General features: G+C 45.0%; 1 protein-coding gene across 1 annotated transcript in view; it reads right to left on the bottom strand.

Moving 5' to 3' along the window:
- Positions 1–11,856, bottom strand: part of GPR39 (G protein-coupled receptor 39) — a 200,139-nt gene extending 188,283 nt beyond the window's left edge. The window contains exon 1 of the mRNA XM_003990722.6: positions 10,799–11,856. Coding sequence (XP_003990771.2) covers positions 10,799–11,654 — 856 coding nt within the window. The 5' untranslated portion in view covers positions 11,655–11,856. The remainder of the gene's footprint in view (positions 1–10,798) is intronic.
- Positions 11,857–18,001: the final 6,145 nt, after the last annotated feature.

Raw genomic sequence — 18,001 nt, 5'->3', positions numbered from 1 at the left:
ACCCTTGAGATGTGTAAAGCAGTGTGATGAGGTATCTAAAAAGCCTCTGGCTGCCAGAATGGCTCTTAAACACAGGAAATACAAACAGGAAATGTTGTCAAGTTTTTCAATTGGCAGGAACTCTAATGTCAGAAAATGGTAAAGTTTGTCAGCCTGAGACATCTCTCTTATTCAGACTTGCCTTCAACAATGGGGTTGGCTTTCTCCCCCAAAACCCATTTGGAGCTAAATGACCAAGGATGTAGGCATTCTCTCCTCCAGTGAGGAAGGCTCCAGGAAGCAGCAAAGCTGCCCAGACACTCATTGATTCACCAAACATTTATTCAGCACCTACTAAGTGCCAGCCTAGGGGGAAAAAGAGCTACCCAAAGGATGGTAATTAGATCAATCCACTACAGTCTTCCTCTTTGAGAACCAAGGTACCCAAGATTCCAAAAATCTAGCTGGTGGGACTCAAGCCTATACATTCTCAATTCCCCAAATAAGAATCTAAAAGCCTAGTGAAAATTCTATGGTGCCCTGGAGCTTGGTAAACTTCCATTCACGGAGTGCTTCACAGAGGGTCAATCAATGGGAAGTGAATCAATGAATGCTTGGGCCAAGGGTGCAGTTCTTGGAAGGTGAGACTTATCAAACATAAGCTTCTAGAGACTGGGCCTTTCTAGAAAGAAATAACTAAGGCAGGACATATGTTTACCTTGGAGCCCCTCTATCAGAGTTCAGGGAATGTGTTGTTTTTTGACCGTTACATAATACATTAATACAAATTTAGTGGCTTAAAACAAATCTCTTATCTCAGAGTTCTGTAGATCAGAACTCCAGACATGGCATGCCTGGGATCTCTGCTCAGGGTCTCAAGTTACTGGCCAGGCTAGTTCTTTTCTAGAGGCTCTTGGGGTAAATCCACCTGAGCTCATTCAGGTCCCCATTGCCATGCTGGCTCTCAGCTCCCCTGGGCCACCTACATTCCCTGCCAGGGGTCCCCTCAAACTCCAAAGCCAGTGTGGAGAATTTCTTGCTCATCAAACTCTTCCTCTGCTTTAAATCTCTGATTTTCCTGTCTCTGACCTCTAGACCCAGATTTAAAGGGTCACGTGACTTGACTAGGCCCATAAGGAAAATCTCCCTACTTTAAGGTGAACCAATCTGAGACCTCCTCTACTTCTGCAAAATCCCTTCACGGTGCCACCTCAACTGAGTAAGTGGGGCAAGTATGCGTACTCCAGGTCTAGGAACTTCTGGAGCCATCTGCGATTTCTGCCCACCCCAGGGAAGGAGAGGGAAAAGGCAGATAAAGTCAAAGCGCCTCCCTGAGTATCACAGTTTATGTGGCTTCCCTCTTCTCCGGAGCAGCAGCCAGTGTCCGGGGATTTCATTCTCTAAACCTACAAAACAATGTACAGCCACTGTGTCCCCAACCTCAGCCTCATAGGGAAGGTTGAAAAAATAGGAGTGTGCAACATCCCTGGTCTCATGGAGCTCCAAGGAGAGTCGGGAGATCACATCTATGCCCCCCTCTGAGAAATGTCTAACATGGCTCATCATTTGTAGGAAGATCAGCGCAGGAGGCTTCATGGAAGAAGCGAGGACTTGAGATTGTTGGTGAAGAACAGGCAGGCCACCCACCATAGAGATAGTTGGAGCTTCCGTGGCCTTGCTCAGCAGCCTGGAGCTGCCTCCCAACTGGAGCCGAAGCGATGCTGAGCAGTAGGGGCCTCTGTGCCAGGATGATGCGAGGAGCCGGGCGGAAGGAGAGTGGGTCTCTGGCTGTGGAGGTCTGCGACAGCAGCAAGACTGGCCAACACCAAGAGCCAGAGGTCTGGCTGCTGGCAGGAAGAACTCACTGGTGACAGCGGCTCTACCAGGACTGTGGCCCAATGAAAGGGTTTCCTCTTTTTCAATCTGGGAACATGTCTGGGCCTACATGTTGACTCGAAGTGCCATGCAAGACATGCTGTCACCCCACCAGCGGCACCACAAATTTCACTCTACTGCCTTACTCCTTAATATCCTCCAATGGCTTCCAAGGAGGAATTTCGAGCCCTTAGCTAAGGTCTTCCCTGGCAGTGGCTGTGTGGTGGCTAATCAGCACACTAGGCCAAGCTGATGATACATTAAAGGAAGAGCTACATATTTCAGCAGCCCCTTTGCACCCGTTGCAAAGGGTGAAAGAGGTCAAGCAATCCGGCTTCCGGACTGAACACTGATCAACAATACCTCTGTACCAGGCAGTTCCTGCTTTTTGTCCCCCTTGGGGGAGAAGCCTCATGGCTCAGACAGGGGGCGGATGGCTACAAGTGCATGCAATTTAAGAGTAAAGAGAAAACATATGGGTTGAATTATTTTTAAAATATTACCCCCACTGCACCCTCTTCCCCTTTATCCTGAGAACCCCCTTCTGAACAGGTGGCGAAAGGGCCTGCCAAGAGATAATTTTGAGAGCTGTCTCACTGCATTAACATCTTGTTAAACAGGGTTTAACAAGGACTGTTAAACATCACCCTAATCACTTTCATTTCATGGTTACTTCTGGCAGGTACATATGGTGAAAGCTGATACTCAGGGGCTGATTAACAGACTATTTCTTTGCTCAGGGGAGAGAAAATTTTACGTGTCCTCCATGACGGCCTGACTTTCTGGAAGCCTGGGAGGAATCGTATTCCTTTCAAAAAGAGCATCTTTCACTTCAGACTGACCAAATGTATTGTACAGTGTGATACACTTCTTTTTTTTTTTTTTTTTTTTTTAATTTTTTTTTTCAATGTTTATTTATTTTTGGGACAGAGAGAGACAGAGCATGAACGGGCGAGGGGCAGAGAGAGAGGGAGACACAGAATCGGAAACAGGCTCCAGGCTCTGAGCCATCACCCCAGAGCCCGACGCGGGGCTCGAACTCATGGACCGCGAGATCGTGACCTGGCTGAAGTCGGACGCTTAACCGACTGCGCCACCCAGGCGCCCCTACAGTGTGATACACTTCTATAGGAGCACCTGCCCAAGGGAAAACAGGACGCTGCTTCCCAATTCCAAGACGAGCCTTGCTCATTTATGTATTCAGTCAACCAACACCCATTGAACATGTGCTGTGTGTGGGGGGCGGGGGGGAGACGGGGAATGGGCACTATGCTGGGATGGAGGTGCAGTGTTGAGCAAAATTAGGAAGAGCTCATATGCCCTCAAGAAATGAGAAGGCAGACAGACGTCAAACGAATAATCTCATAGAGCAAATTGTAAAAGAAAAATTAGAAAAAAAGAAAGTGAAGAAGAAAAATAAAAGTAACACTATGACTATGAGTCTTATTTGAAGGGTTAGTCAAGTCAGGGAGGATGGGCCAAGCTTCCTGGGGGCCAGTCTGAAGACATTAACTTTGAGGCCAGGTGGTAGGAAAGAGCATGACTGTGATCTGTCTGAGGAACTGAAGAGAGCCCACTGGGGTGGAGCCATTAAGGGATGTTATGGACTGAAACATGTACCCCCTAAAATACATATGTGGAATCCCTAACCCCACTGTGACTGTATATGGAAATGAGGCCTTCAGGGAGGTAATTAAGCTCAATGAGGTCATAAGGGTGGACCCCTAATCCAAGACAACTGGTGCCTTTATAAGAAGAGATACGAGAGGACTCTCTTTCTCTTTCTTTGCATGCACACAGGAAAAGCCAAGTGAGGACACAGTGAGAAGGTGGCTATTTGCAAACCAAAGAAGTCTCACCAGAAAGCAACCCTACCAGCACCTTGATCTCAGATTTCTAAGCTTCCAGAGCTGTGACAAAATGAATATCTACTGCTTAAGCCACTCAGCCTGTGGTATTTTGTCACAACACCCACACCTACAAATATAAGGGGAAAACTGTCCTCTGTAAAGGTGGAGAGGCGGCTGCCCATGAGGGGCCTCATGTTAAGGATTCTGGTCCTTGACATAAGAGCCATGGGAAGCCGTTCAGAGGTCTGAATTTAATGGGGTTGGGGAGGGGGGTGTCAGTGAGATCCCAGTGGCTGTGCAATGAATAACAGCCACTCGGACAAGGGCGAGAGTCGATGCAGATATTCTTCCAGCCATGACGCACCAATTCTAGGTCTCTCATCCGGAGAGCACATGTGCTGGAAACAAGATAGGAGAGGCATTCCAGAAGCTCATGCCTCTCGAAGGCACTTGCCAAGGAAGGTGCTCACCAAACAGGGGGCCCAGGTGAGGCTGAACACTTGTCTATTTGCAGGAACTTTCGGCACCAATGATGAGCACTCTTTCCTCCAGGGCAAAGAAAGCAAGGAGTAGGGGTGGGGAGTTCATTGGGTTGGCCCAGGGTTGCAGCACGGCAGGGGAGGTGGACAGAAGGAAAAGGCAGTGAGAGATGACAGTGTCATCCACGTGATCGGGGGACCTGGTCTATTGGGGCAGAATGGGGATCCTTGATTCCTAATTCAATATTCTTCCTCTGTGCTGTCTCCACTCACAAATGGCTTTTATTCTGAGTGGTTTTAGCATTAATAAGCTGAACACTTTCCTCAGTTGAGGCTTCTGCTGCCTTATTACACTGTGGCAGCCCCCATGAGGCGTGCAACTAAGACGGATGAACCGGCACGCTAATGAATAAGGACTGAGATTCCAATGTCCCTTTCCATGGGAACTATGCATCTCTCCAACGGAGAAATGAAATCTTTGAGACAGCCTGATTATAAAAATAAAGGAGCATTATTATATTTGTCTGCCAGAATGATCACAGGACACTTGCAATTTATGACAGATATCACAAATAGAAAAACACACATGAAATACTATTTATTACAGTCACATCTACACCAATAAATTCCCTTCTAGAATAGAGGGGGTAACCTGAATACTTGAGGCAAAACGTTTTCCTGAAATATCCAAATATTGGAGCCAAAATAATATCTCACATCTGAAAAGTCACTAAGTTAATTTTCGTGATATTTCCCTGCAAGACTGCACTGGCACAGGGCTTCACAGCAAAGAAATAGCCTTTGATAAGAAAATTAATGATATAAACGTGATTGTAAGATCAGTTTTTAAACTAGTCAAGAAAAAGCAACTACAGTTGACTCCTGTACAGTACAGAGGTTAGGGGCACCAACCCCCACCCAGTCAGAAATCTGCATTTAACTTTTGACTGCCCAGAAACTGAATAGCCTACTTTTGACCAGAAGCCTTACCAATAACAAACACTTGATTGACACATATCTTGTATGTTATATGTATTACATACTATATTCTTACAATAAAGTAAGCTGGAGAAAAGAAAACACTATTAAGAAAATCATGGGGCACCTGGGTGGCTTAGTTGGTTAAGCGTCCAACTTCAGCTCAGGTCATGATCTCACAGTTCATGAGTTCCAGTCCCACATCGGACTCTGAGCTGACAGCTCAGAGCCTGGAGCCTGCTTTGGATTCTGTGTCTCCCTCTCTCTCTGCCCCTCCCCTGCTCACGCTCTGTCCTTCTCTCTCTCTCTCTCTCTCTCAAAAATAAACATTAAAAAATTTTTTTAAAAGAAAAGAAAATCATAAGATGGAGGGGAGGGCACCTGGGTGTCTCAGTTGGTTGAGCATCTGACTCTTGATTTCAGCTCAGGTCATGATCCCAGGGTTGTGGGATCAAGCCCTGAGTCGGGCTCTGTGCTGATCATGGAGCCTGCTTGGGATTCTCTCTCTCCCCTGCTGCCCCTCCCCCCACCTCTCTCTAAACTAACAAATAAAATCATAAGGAAGAGAAAATACATTTACAGTACTATACCATAATTACTGAAAAAATCCACATAGAAATAGACCCTCTCAGTTCATGCCTGTGTTATTCAAGGGTCAGCTGTAGTTAAAATTTGTTTGGGGCCACACCTGTGTGGTTCAGTCAGTTAAGCATCTGACTTCGTCTCAGGTCATGATCTCATAGTTTGTGAGTTCCAGCCCCGCGTGGGGCTCTGTGCTGACAGCTCGGAGCCTGGAGCCTGCTTCGGATTCTGTGTCTCCTTCTCTCTCTGCTCCTCCCTGACTTGTGCTCTGTCCCTGTCTCTCATAAATAAATAAATAAATAAATAAATAAATAAATAAATAAATAAATAAATAAATAAATAAATAAATAAAATTTGTTTCGCACCTCAGAAACATTTTCCATGTAATCACATGTAATCAGTTGATACACATTAGTGTATAGGGGTTGATTTTTCAATTATATTTTGGGGTATGGTCTGCACACGAGGTGCAAAATTTCATGAAGTCAGTGACAAAGGAGCTGAAGAAACACATGAATCACATGGCGAGTCACTGACAAAGGAAGGTCTGGCCACATAGACCAGTTAGTCCTGACAGAATGGAAAACTGACAAGAAAGATGCCAAGGAGAGGTGGTTCAGGGAGGGTGATTTAAATGGCAAAGAATTAGGAGACGCCCTTGGGAGAAAGCCCTCTTTACCATCTTGCTGAGAAAATCAAACACAAAGGCTATCACAGAATTTTGTCAGGAAAATCAGGCCCTTAAAAAAGCCACATTCTGGCAAATCATTCTGAGAATTAACATATAATTATAAGCTATGTTTTATAAAATAGGAGACAAATTTCTTTTCATGATTTTCGCCTTTGTTTTTCACGATGGAAGTCCCAATCAAACCTGTTCCCACATGAAATTTTGGACTCAGTTTTAAGGAGCTAATTTTGGGGTGCCTGGGTGGCTCAGTCGGTTAAGTGGCCGACTTCGGCTCAGGTCATGATCTCGCGGTCCGTGAGTTCAAGCCCCGCGTCGGGCTCTGTGCTGACAGCTCAGAGCCTGGAGCCTGTTTCAGATTCTGTGTCTCCCTCTCTCTGACCCTCCCCTGTTCATGTTCTGTCTCTCCCTGTCTCAAAAATAAATAAAATGTTAAAAATATATATATTAAAAAAAAAGGAGCTAATTTTAACAGTTCTTTTTAGGTCCTCACTGTCCTCAGATGAAGAGGACCCACTGCCACCATCTTAGCTCCCACCCCTGCCCCACTTTCTGACTTGCACACACAGGAGACATGACTTGACCTCCAAATCTGGGGTCTAAAACCCAGAGGACATGATTCTTACCTCCTTCTCTCAACCCACACATATCTAAATACACATCAACCTTCTTTTTAGAGCACTCCATTACAGCAGCAACGCTTCTTCTTTCTAATGTTTACTTACTTTTGAAAGAGAGAGAGAGAGAGGCACGAGCAGGGTAGGGACAGAGAGGGAGACACAGAATCCGAAGCAGGCTCCAGGCTCTGAGCTGTCAGCACAGAGCTTGACGTGGGGCTCGAACTCACGGACCAGGACATCATGACCTGAGCTGATGTCGGAAGCTTAACCAACTGAGCCACTCAGGCGCCCCTACAGCAGCAACTCTTAATCTTTTTTCCGCCCAGATGCACTTGACTGGGTGATGTCTATATTCAAGATAGTCTCCTGTGAGCTACCCACGTTGGTATTGCAGTTCCTGCCCCTACATTTAACTCCCCTTTCTGTCACTCAGGAGAAGAAATCGGAATGCAAAGAAGTATAATCATTACAGAGTTCTGAATTTTGTATGATGTTTCCTGAATTTTGTAATTTCCTGATTCTCTGTAAAGCTTTTTGGTTTCATGATCACAGTTGAAAGCCAATCACTGCCTACAGATCTCTCAGAGGTAACTATAACCTAGTCTCTACCACTTAACGCTCTTGAAAGTTACTAATTAAAACTATACTTCTTTTAAACTACTCTGTTGTCCCACTTTGAGCAGGTGACATTTGGACAGCAAGCCTCATGTGCCACAGACACAAACATGGGTGTCTGTGGACCCAGATGCCACATGTGGTGCGGATAACTCCAAGTGAGAGTTCAGAAAGATAAAATGGAAGGTCTGGGGAAATGTTTTGAAAGGAAGGTTTATTTTGCATATCCTTAACATCCCAGGAATAAATAACACAGCAGTTTCTCTTCTCCAGGCCAACAACGTCTGTTCTGGCATCACCAAGTATTACCATGGCCACATCAGCCACAACCTTGCAAATGGAAATTTATCTGGTACTGATTTCTCACTGGGCTGACAAGAGGCAAGAGACACTCACATTTCCCGGAATGTTCACTTTTACATTACTATTGTTTTCTCCTGCTAACTGCTTGAGAGCCAGGAGGCGGCCCTGCATCTCTTTCTTTCCCTGATTTCCCAGTTTGTTTTCATGATTCACCCAGCTGAGAACCTCAACCAGAATGAGGCACAATAGCAAAAGAGGCAGAAAGGAAAATTAATATTTTCTACATAGACTTCCTCATCTCGGGTAGATTTATGAATTTCGCTTCCGTTATGCAGAAGTTAGCATTTTTAACAATGAGGGGGGAGAATCTTTAATTGTTTTTTTTTATTGCCTCAAGAGCTCCAAAGACATCTTGTGCTATGTCGTCATTTACATTTCACATTAAATGCAAAATATGTTCGAAATGAGCAAATATTTGTTTTAATTTGATACATCTGTTAACTGAAATGCTAAAAAGACAGCTAAATCACTATACTAAATTCAGCGATTTGTAAACAACTTATATATTCAGTTGTTCTGGGTTAAAAATGCCCCAAAGCCTAAGTTTTATGACACCCACAAAGTAAATTGCATTGTATTAATCTGATGGAGGCAGGCCGTGATTTCTTCCTCTTCACTCCATTAATTTATTTCCTAACTTGAGTTAATTAGCGAGGTTCCTATTTTTAAAAGCTCTTTGAAATTCATTGGGAGAGAGGGACATTTGCAAGAACTGCTTTGAAAACCCACTGCAAAGGAAATGAGCTAATACAAACGGTAAATTCCCCCAAGACATGATCGCACATTGAGCACCTGATTGCCAGTCAACAATCTTTCTGCCTGGGAAAGCAGTGGGCGATGAATACATAGTTGTTTTAAGAAAGAAGGAGAGAAGTGGAAGGAAAGAATGAGAGCAGCAGTGAGAACAAAGTCATCACAGGCAATTGCTAACTGGAGGAGAGGATCCCCAAGGTCCTATTCATCTCCAAGTATAAGTCTGTGGTATTCCAATTTGATGCTACAAAATGAAGACTGACTTCAACTTGGAACAATACCCATTGGGATAAATACAAAAATTACCCACTATTCAGAGAAATGATAACAACAACAAAAAAAATACAGAGATTGGCCCAACAGAGAACAAAGATAAATAAATTATTTTTCCTTGGTCAAATGAAGCCCTAATTCCTAAATTAGACTGGGAGGTAGTGCACTTTACTCAGAAAAAAAAAGGGGGGGGGGATTCATTCACACTATAGTATAAATTACTGCTAAAAGTTTAAGATATGCCTAAGGGTACACCAGGGAAGAGAGAACTAGCGTTTCAATGGATATTCAAGCCAATCTAATATCCATTCCTTCCTGGAATACTCTAGGAAGCAGGAGGTGGGTGAGAGATTGAGTTGGGTTGGGTGTCCTTCCCAAGTCCCCAGATGTCAACACCTGCCACAGACTGCTTACTCCAACTTCCAGAGGCTGGCCCTAGGAGGCAGCAACACCACCAACCTAATCTAGGTAGCACCTTCCTTTTCAAAGTCCTTTTTTGTTTCATTTTCACTTCAACATGAGCCTATGTAAGCCACTGGGAACCACTCATTTCCCAGCCCTGGGAAGCAAGGTCACAATGTAGGAGCTGTGCTTATTTGAATTAGATCTTCTCTCTCCTAGACTCAAATTCCTCCTCTAGGAAATGGAAATATAAACCACCTACCTAGCACAGCCCCTGATGCAGAGTAGGCATCCAAAAATTGCAAGCTCTTCCTCTCATTTTACACAGAACAGAAAAGTCAAGTCTGCTGTACAGACACAGCAGAAGCCAGGGGCAGGGCTGGGACAAGACCAGGTTCTTTCCATCCCTTCTCAAGTGCCTTCACATTTTCTTCCATGTCAACCCCCTGGCCCTTGAACCTGTTACTCAGGTTTCCCACACCAAAACAAACAGTGCCATGATTTATTCCTTTTCCTCATGCCACATTAGAAAGGGCTCCTTCCTTCTTTCCTGACACACAGAAGGACCTGGCTTTAAATATTTGCACCACAACAAAAGTTTGGAAAGCAAACAGCTTTCTCTGCCGTGGAATTGAGTATTTGGGATGATCAATCAAGTCCCAGGAACCTGTGACACCAGATTTTCTGGATCAAACAGGCTGGCCATACCTGCCACGTTTCTCTGTTCTGATAAAGGTATAGAACCAACACAACGGAAACTTGAGAAGTACCCTGAGGACCGTGTGTCTGAAAGCTCCAGTTTCTTAAGACTTGGGTAGATCTCTCCAGGGGAATGTAACTGCAGCCTGGAGAGTGTGTGTTTCTGGCAGCCTGCTTCTCCCAAGGAGGAGAAAAATGGGAACAAAATCCAATTGCCTGAGGAAGGTTCTCCATGGTAAAGACAGCTAGATAAGAATGCCCCCTTTTATCTCCACAAACCTTGACCTTCTCAGAGGACTTTCACCTCTCCCGCATTACCTAATTTGACCATCACACTTCTCAGTATGTTTAACTCCGCTTTACTCCAGGTATTCTGTGACTTGCCAGAGTCACAGAGCTGCTGTCCTGAAACATACGCAGACTCCGGCTCCTGGTCTAGGGTTCTTTTCTCCGTTACCCAAGTCCCCAAAACACAGGAAAGAAGCATGCAGAGGTTCAGAGCAATGCCTCTTCAGCCCCAGCAAAGGGAGGTGTACACACGCAAGGCAGGACGACCTGCTAAGAGGAGCACAGGGAATGGGGGGTGGGGAGGGGGAGGCCAGCTCCCTGGTTATCCCCTCCCCCCGCCCCCCCAGGACTCACTCAGGAAGATAATGGTCTGCCTCCTGGCTGTCTTGCTCTCCTCGCTCTCCGACTTGTTCAACTGCGGCCGCCGTCCCTTCCCGGCCAGCGTGCTCTGGCTGCTCCTCAGAAGCACCTGCATCATGTTCCAGCACATGAACGCCACAGAGACCAGGACCAAGAGGTAGATGATGAAGGCGCCGAAGATGCTGGACTGGAAGACAGTCCAGCGGTTGGAAAGGTTGGTACAGATGGACATGTTGGAGGTCTCCGGCCGCTCGTGGTGCCGCGTGCGGGAGACGTTGCACGAGAGACCCTGGTGATTGGGCACGGTCACCAGGGGGTACTCGACTCCCATGGCAAAAAGCAGAGGCAACGCCACCAGGGCGGAGGTGACCCAGACGAAGCCAATCAGCAGCTTCACCTGGCAGGGCCCCGACACGGCCTTGTACCTGAAGGGGTGGCAGATGGCAACGTAGCGCTCAAAGCTGAGCGTCAGCACGTGCAGCAGCGTGGCATAGCTGCAGGCCTCGAAGAGGAAAGTGTGAATCTTACAGGACGCGGCGTAGCTGGGCGTGGTCAGGGGGTTCCAGATGATGCTGTAGAACTCCATGGGCATGCCGACGAGGAAGACCAAGATGTCCGAGCAAGCCAGGCTCACCATGTGATCCGTCACCTCCTTCTGCAAGTAACCTTTCTTCTGCAGCACCTGGGTGACCCAAATGGTGACACTATTCCCCAGAATGCCCACCACGAAGATGGCCAGGTACACCAGGATGAGGGTGATTTTGATCCAGGTGGCCACCTCGAACTCGGGGACGTGGGTGTGATCGATGACATAGGAGCAGTCACTGCTGGGGTCCCTGTGCGAAGCCATGAGGGTGAAAGCCACGCCACCGGGTCCAAAGACCTCCTCAGCTTGCCTTCTTCCTGCCAGCAGAGCCCAGAGCTCCGGGCTGCAACTCACCAGGGCCGGCCCAGCGCTTTCTCATCCGCGCTCACCTGGGAAGAGTAACTTAGTACTTCTGGTGCTTTCATGGAAACTTCCTGGAGCAGCCCAACCTAGCAGGGGCCCGGGAGGCGCCTGGGGGTGGAGTTTGGGGTGTGTGTGTGTGTGTGTGTGTGTGTGTGTGTGTGTACACGAGCCAGGCGGGGAGAGAGGAGGAAGGAGGTCGTACTCTCCCCGCGGGGAGTGACTTCCGCGGCACCCCCAGCGCCAGCCCTTCCCCTCGCTGCCCCAGCTCGGCGCGCCCCGCCAGGGAGTCCCCTGCCCCGGCTCCGGGCTCCCTGCCGTTGCGGGCCCCAACCCACCCCCCTCCTGCAGCACCCTCTCCAGAGCTGCGGGGGGAGGAGTGGTCAGCGATTAATCATTAACTTCCGCGCACTGTGCTCCGGGGCCCCGCTGCAGACCCAGCCCGGCAGCGGGGTTTGACTCACCACGCAGTCGTGGTCCCCAAACCAGATCTTGGCCCCGGAGCACAGGGCAACGAGTGGCCCCACCGCCCACGCGGCCACCGCCGGGGCAGCGGTCGCCTCCTGTCCCGAAGCGCATTTCGGAGAGGCGCGGCCGCGGGGAAGCTGGAATGCGTTCCCGGACTTGCAGTCTAGGGCTGAGGCTGGCGACGACGAACTTCCCCTCCCTGCCCTAATGTCCCTTCAGACTCTGTGCCACCGCCAGCATGGGAGCGGCGGGACCCAAGTGCCCGCGTCCCTGGCCTGCCGCCCTGGGGGAGCCAGCAAGCAGTTGCCTCCTTGGTGCCCTATCTTCCGACGCTCGGGGTGTTCCCAGCTGCCTCACGAAGTGAGCCCCAAGGAAGCTACCAGGAGCTCCCTAAAAGCCCTGCCTTTCTCCAGAGCCTCCCTTGCTGCGGAGGGACCGGAGGAACGCGACCCCCGCCCCTCAGTTGTGCTCCTCCGCACTGCGGGGCCCTCGCGAAGTCTTTAACTGGGAGCAGGTGTATGTGAGAATGTCACACTCCTCCAGGATGCCCCCGCATGGGAGGCGCGTCCTTTTGAGGGACCTGCGACCAAGACACCAAGGCCACCCCAACAGGGACACAGTGTAAAAATGGCATTAAGGATCAGGACATTTTCCCTCTCTTCAGAGAGAGGAAAACCTCTAATGGACCCATTTCAGCTCCTAATTCCAAAATCATAGGTAAATCATAGGTAATGGATGCGGAGGAGGAGAAGGCTGTCCTGTGAACTGTGGGGTGTTTAGCTCCTACATGCCCGCCCCCCAATAGTGATAGCCAAAATGCCTCCAGACGTCACCAAATGTCCTTTAGGGGGGACAAAATCCTCCCAGGTGGAGAACCACTGCCTGGAAGGAAGAAAATAGATCCCATTTATGTGTCCATCCCAAGGGACTAGCTGAGGCCCTGTGCTAAAAACAGCCTTGAAGAATCTCAGGAACCACCCTGCGGTGTGATGATTTTAAAGATGCAGAAACTGCAGTGGCCACATAGATACTTCCCCAAAAAGATAAAAGAGTGAGTGAGAAACTTGAAAATTAGCCTGGATCTATGAAACCCTGAGCCTGCACTCCTAACAAGGAGGGAATTCTGGGAGCACAATGGGTGCTATAGAAAGAACTCCTGAATGATGCACATAGAGACACGGGGATTGTGTTTTCTCAACCCAAACCTGGGCACATGGTGCGAGGGTCACAGGGAATATTTGATTTTGACCCTGTCTCAGGGAGTTAAAAAAAAAATGCTAACTCATCTCCTTATTAGTGCACTGCGCTTAGCTAAATGACCTCCGTGGTCTTAAAGCTGCCCCCACAAAATGCACACGGCAAGCATGGACTCTTGGGGCTTCATAACTACACATCAGAGTCCTGAATGGACTTCTTTGCAAAAGGCGCTGGTTGTTTGCTGTCCCAGAGAAACTGAGAAGGAGGTCTAGGAAGAACCTTGCCTCCACCACCACCACCAGCAGCATAAGGTGCCTCATCCCCAGCCCTGCCCACTTCTTTCTTCTCAATAGAAAACAGTTGGGAACCCCACAAGTATTCAGCCCAGCCACAGACCCTTCCTTTGAAATGCTCCTCTTGTTATGCTCTGAGCCCCTATTGCATGCCAGGCATTTTCACACTATTCATTTCTTTCCATTCTGTGAGGCTACAAGGAGGATGTTATTATCCTGTTTAACAGATGAAGAAATTGAGGATCAGGGGAATTAAGTGACCTACTATAAAGGGTCAGAGGCAGGATTTGAACCCAAAACTGCCTGGCACTAAAGCACTTTCCACTCTAAAGTGTGCTGTCCCTGTGCAGGGCAAAACTGTGCCAGGCTGGACAGGCACATGTTAGGGAAAGGCATTTTTTTTCTTCTCTCCCCAGATGCAGCATGCCAATCATCCTGCAACGTAATTGATAATTTCAATTTGTTCTGCTCAGACAAGATTTCCAGTATTGTCTAATTTCTTTCATCAAAATGTTCGTTCCCAAAGTGTGAACAAAGATCACAAATGCATGGCCAAACAGTGAAAATCAAGCTAATTAAAATGTGTTCCTTACAATGCAGATGGAAAAATGCCTTTTGAACAAAGGGCTGGGGGAATTAAATTTTCACTTCACCTTTGCTTTTCCTAAGACCAATTAAAAACTGTTTAATGTGCTCTCACTTGTTGATAACAGACTGGTGTAATACTTGGCCTGGGTCTGTGTAATCTAGATTTTTTTAATTAGCAAATTGTATAGAGGGGAAAAACGAACAGGAATGGAAAGTGAGACAAAGAATATTTTAAGTACCCTTTGATATCATCTCCACTCAGGGGTCACCTAAGGTCTTCAGAAATTTATGTTCACGTTTCATACATTCTAGATGACCTTTGAGGTCATCTAGGCTAGTGGCTTTCACACCCTTCTTTGCACTAAATCTCATTTTTAAGATGAAATCTTACACTGGCATCCAAAATAAACACACACACACACACACATACGCACTTATGCATACACATATATTGCATTTTTATAAATTTAAATTTATTTTGAATGCTCAAATTGTTAACATTTACTCAAAATCAATCAACAATTTATACTCTAAAAAGTGAGTAACACCTTGTTTACAGAAGTTAATGGTATAACCACAGTGACTTTATTAGGCTACAAAGAATACTTCAATAATTTTCAAAAAGTATAGTATAAGTAACTTTATTTATAATGCAATGTAACTAAAAAGTAATAATAGAACCAGAAAACTGAAAGATAAAATTCCAAAACTCTACCATCTCAAAATTTTAAAAAATCTCTGAAACAATTGGTCAAAGAGAAAACCCAAGCCAAAATTGCAAAATATGTAAAGAATAATAAACACAAAAATGCCTCATATCAGTAAGCCAAACAATTCCCAAAGTCACACCTAAAAGATGCTGAAGTTCCAACCAATGAGTGAAGATGTCTCATTGAACCGAACCTAGAAGGGCCAGACCTTATGAGGAGGACTAAATTAGCCAAAAAGCTAAGGCTACAGTAAACCTGCCTGAACAAAAATATTGACGTCAGCTGTCTAACAAGGTAGCCACTAGCCACATGTGGCTCCATACACTTGAAATATGGCTAATCCCACCTGACAGGTGTTGTAAGAATAAAATATACCCCACATGTTGAAGACTTTATATGAAAAAAAAGAATGTAAATGTAATTGCTTTTATATTGATTTCATGTTGAAATAATACAATGGCTATAGTAGATTAAATAAAATATATTACTAAAAATAATTTCACATCTTTTTTTTTTTTACTTTTTTAATGAGGCTACTAGGATATTTTAAGTTAAATGTGGCTTGCATTTGTGGCTAACATGGTATTCCTATGGAACAATGATATTATAAACAGCTAATGAAACAAAAGAGACATTCCAAGAAAAGAACAAATACTTACAGGAATTTTATTTATGAGAATGGTGGCATTTAATATCAGTAGGTAAAGACATATTGTTCAATCATTGTTACTGCGATCATAAGTTAGCCATCTTGAAAAAAAAGAAAGTTCGATGCCTACATCCATACTTTATTATAATATAAATTCCAGGTGGATCAAAAATTAAAATTTTTGGATTTTAATCAATAAGGAAATCATTAAATGATAGAACAGAGAATTTTAGGGGCACCTGGGTGGCTCAGTCGTTTGAGCATCTGACTTCAGCTCAGGTCATGATCTCATGATCCATGAGATCAAGCCACACATCAGGCTCTGTGCTGACAGCTCAGAGCCTGGAGCCTGCTTTGGATTCTGTATCTCCCTCTCTCTCTGCCCCTCCCCCACTCTCTCTCTCTCTCAAGAATGAATAAAACATTAAAAATTTTTTAAAAAAAAGAATAGAGAATTTTAAAACCTAAACTGGAATTTTAATCTTATGACATAAATCCTAGAATCTGTAAAGAAAAAGGTTGATAAACTTTTTTGACAAAAATAAAGTCCTGCAAGGCAAATAACCCTGTAGCCATAGGTAAATGACAGATTTCAACAGATTTGTCTTTAAAAACTAGGTAAGCCGGTTCCAAAATTTTAAATGTTAAGCGCCAAGAATGAACAAGATACTCTTAGCAGGTAAGAGAACTTGCTCTACCAGATATCAAGACTTATTATAAACCTATAGTTTATAAAGCAGTATGGTATTGACATGGGGATAGACAAAGGAAAAGATGATACAGAAGACATAGCAAGGAAATAAATCCACATGTATATGGACAGGATTTATGATAGAGATGAAACTGTGGCAGTGCAGAAGAGATGGTATGTTCCGTTGGTGCAGCAGTTGACTGACTCTCTATGGACTGAAGGTGAGGGAATGCCCTGATTAGTAGCATCTGTCGATATCCAGAGCACGAATACTCCCAGTATGGCTTATTTCGAGCTACCCACATGTTAAAAATCTTCTCACAAAACTCCTGAAATTTTAAGAATCAACTCTTGTGAGTTCCAGGACACCAGTCAATAAATGCTATTTGAGACAATAAAGTATCCATTTGGATAAAATTCATTAAGAAAGAAGACAGACAACCCATTTTAAAAAATGAGCCAGAGAGATAAACAGGCACTTCACAAAAGAGGAATCCAGATGGACAATAAACAATGAAAAGCTCTCCAACCTCCTTAGTAGTTGGGGAAATGCAAACTAAAACCACAATTAAATACAACTGCACACCTAACAGATTGACTAACATTCAGAGATGACCAACACCATCTGTCCATAAAGCTGTGAAGTAATGGTGATTTGTACATTGTGGATGAGGGAGTATGTTGGTGCAACCACTTAGGAAAAAAGTTGGGCAAGGCCTACTAAAGTTAAATACATACATATCTTGTGACCCAGGAATGCCCATACCCTACAGCTCATGTCACCAAAATGCATATACAAGAATGTGTATAGCAACATTGTCAGTAATTACCCCAACCTAAAAAACACCTGAATATCTATCTGTAGAAGAATAGATAGTAAAATGAAACATATTCATATTCTATATAGCCACAAAAATAGATACATCACTGCTACTAAAATAATGTGTTTGAATCTAACAACTATAATGATGCATAAAAGAAGCAAGACACAAAAGAATAAATATGTCCACTTATATAACTTAAACATAGACAAAAGAATAATATTGGGGGAATAGTATATATTATATAGGGATATGTATAATAAAGCAATTAATTAGTTAAGCAAAAATGTCATTTCCATGAATGGATAGAAGTCACCTCATGTGAGGTGGGGAGGTGCATGACCTGGAAAGGACCTATCTAACACAGGTGAGAACTTTTGAGTGCTGACAATGTCTATTTCTTAACCTGGGTAGGAATTACATGATAGTAATTGCATCATGCTTTGCTTTATGATTTTTATTATGCAGTTATTTATATCTTATATACTCTGTGAATGCTATATTTCATAATATTGCAAAATGAATTTTGTTAAAAAGTAAGAATACCCACACAGCTAATTGGATACGTTCAGTTAACCTTGTTTTTCATCCTATGGTATGAAAGTGTTGCAGCCAGAACACTCTCAAGTGATAACAACAGTAACAACTTCCATGATTAAACACCTACTATGACCAGACACCATGCTTATTCAATGACCGAAACAGTCCTGCAAGTTGAGGGTCATTATTTCTATGTACATGTCTGGTACATGTACAAATAATCCATCAAGTGGCTTCTCTCCAGTCTACACAGGACTTGGTCTATATCCATAGCTTGCAGGTCTACAGCCTGAA

This window comes from Felis catus, chromosome C1 (genome assembly GCF_018350175.1).
Source record: "Felis catus isolate Fca126 chromosome C1, F.catus_Fca126_mat1.0, whole genome shotgun sequence".
Taxonomy (NCBI): Eukaryota; Metazoa; Chordata; class Mammalia; order Carnivora; family Felidae; genus Felis; species Felis catus.
Note: the sequence above shows the minus strand (reverse complement) of the source record. Positions and strands in the feature narration are given on the sequence as shown.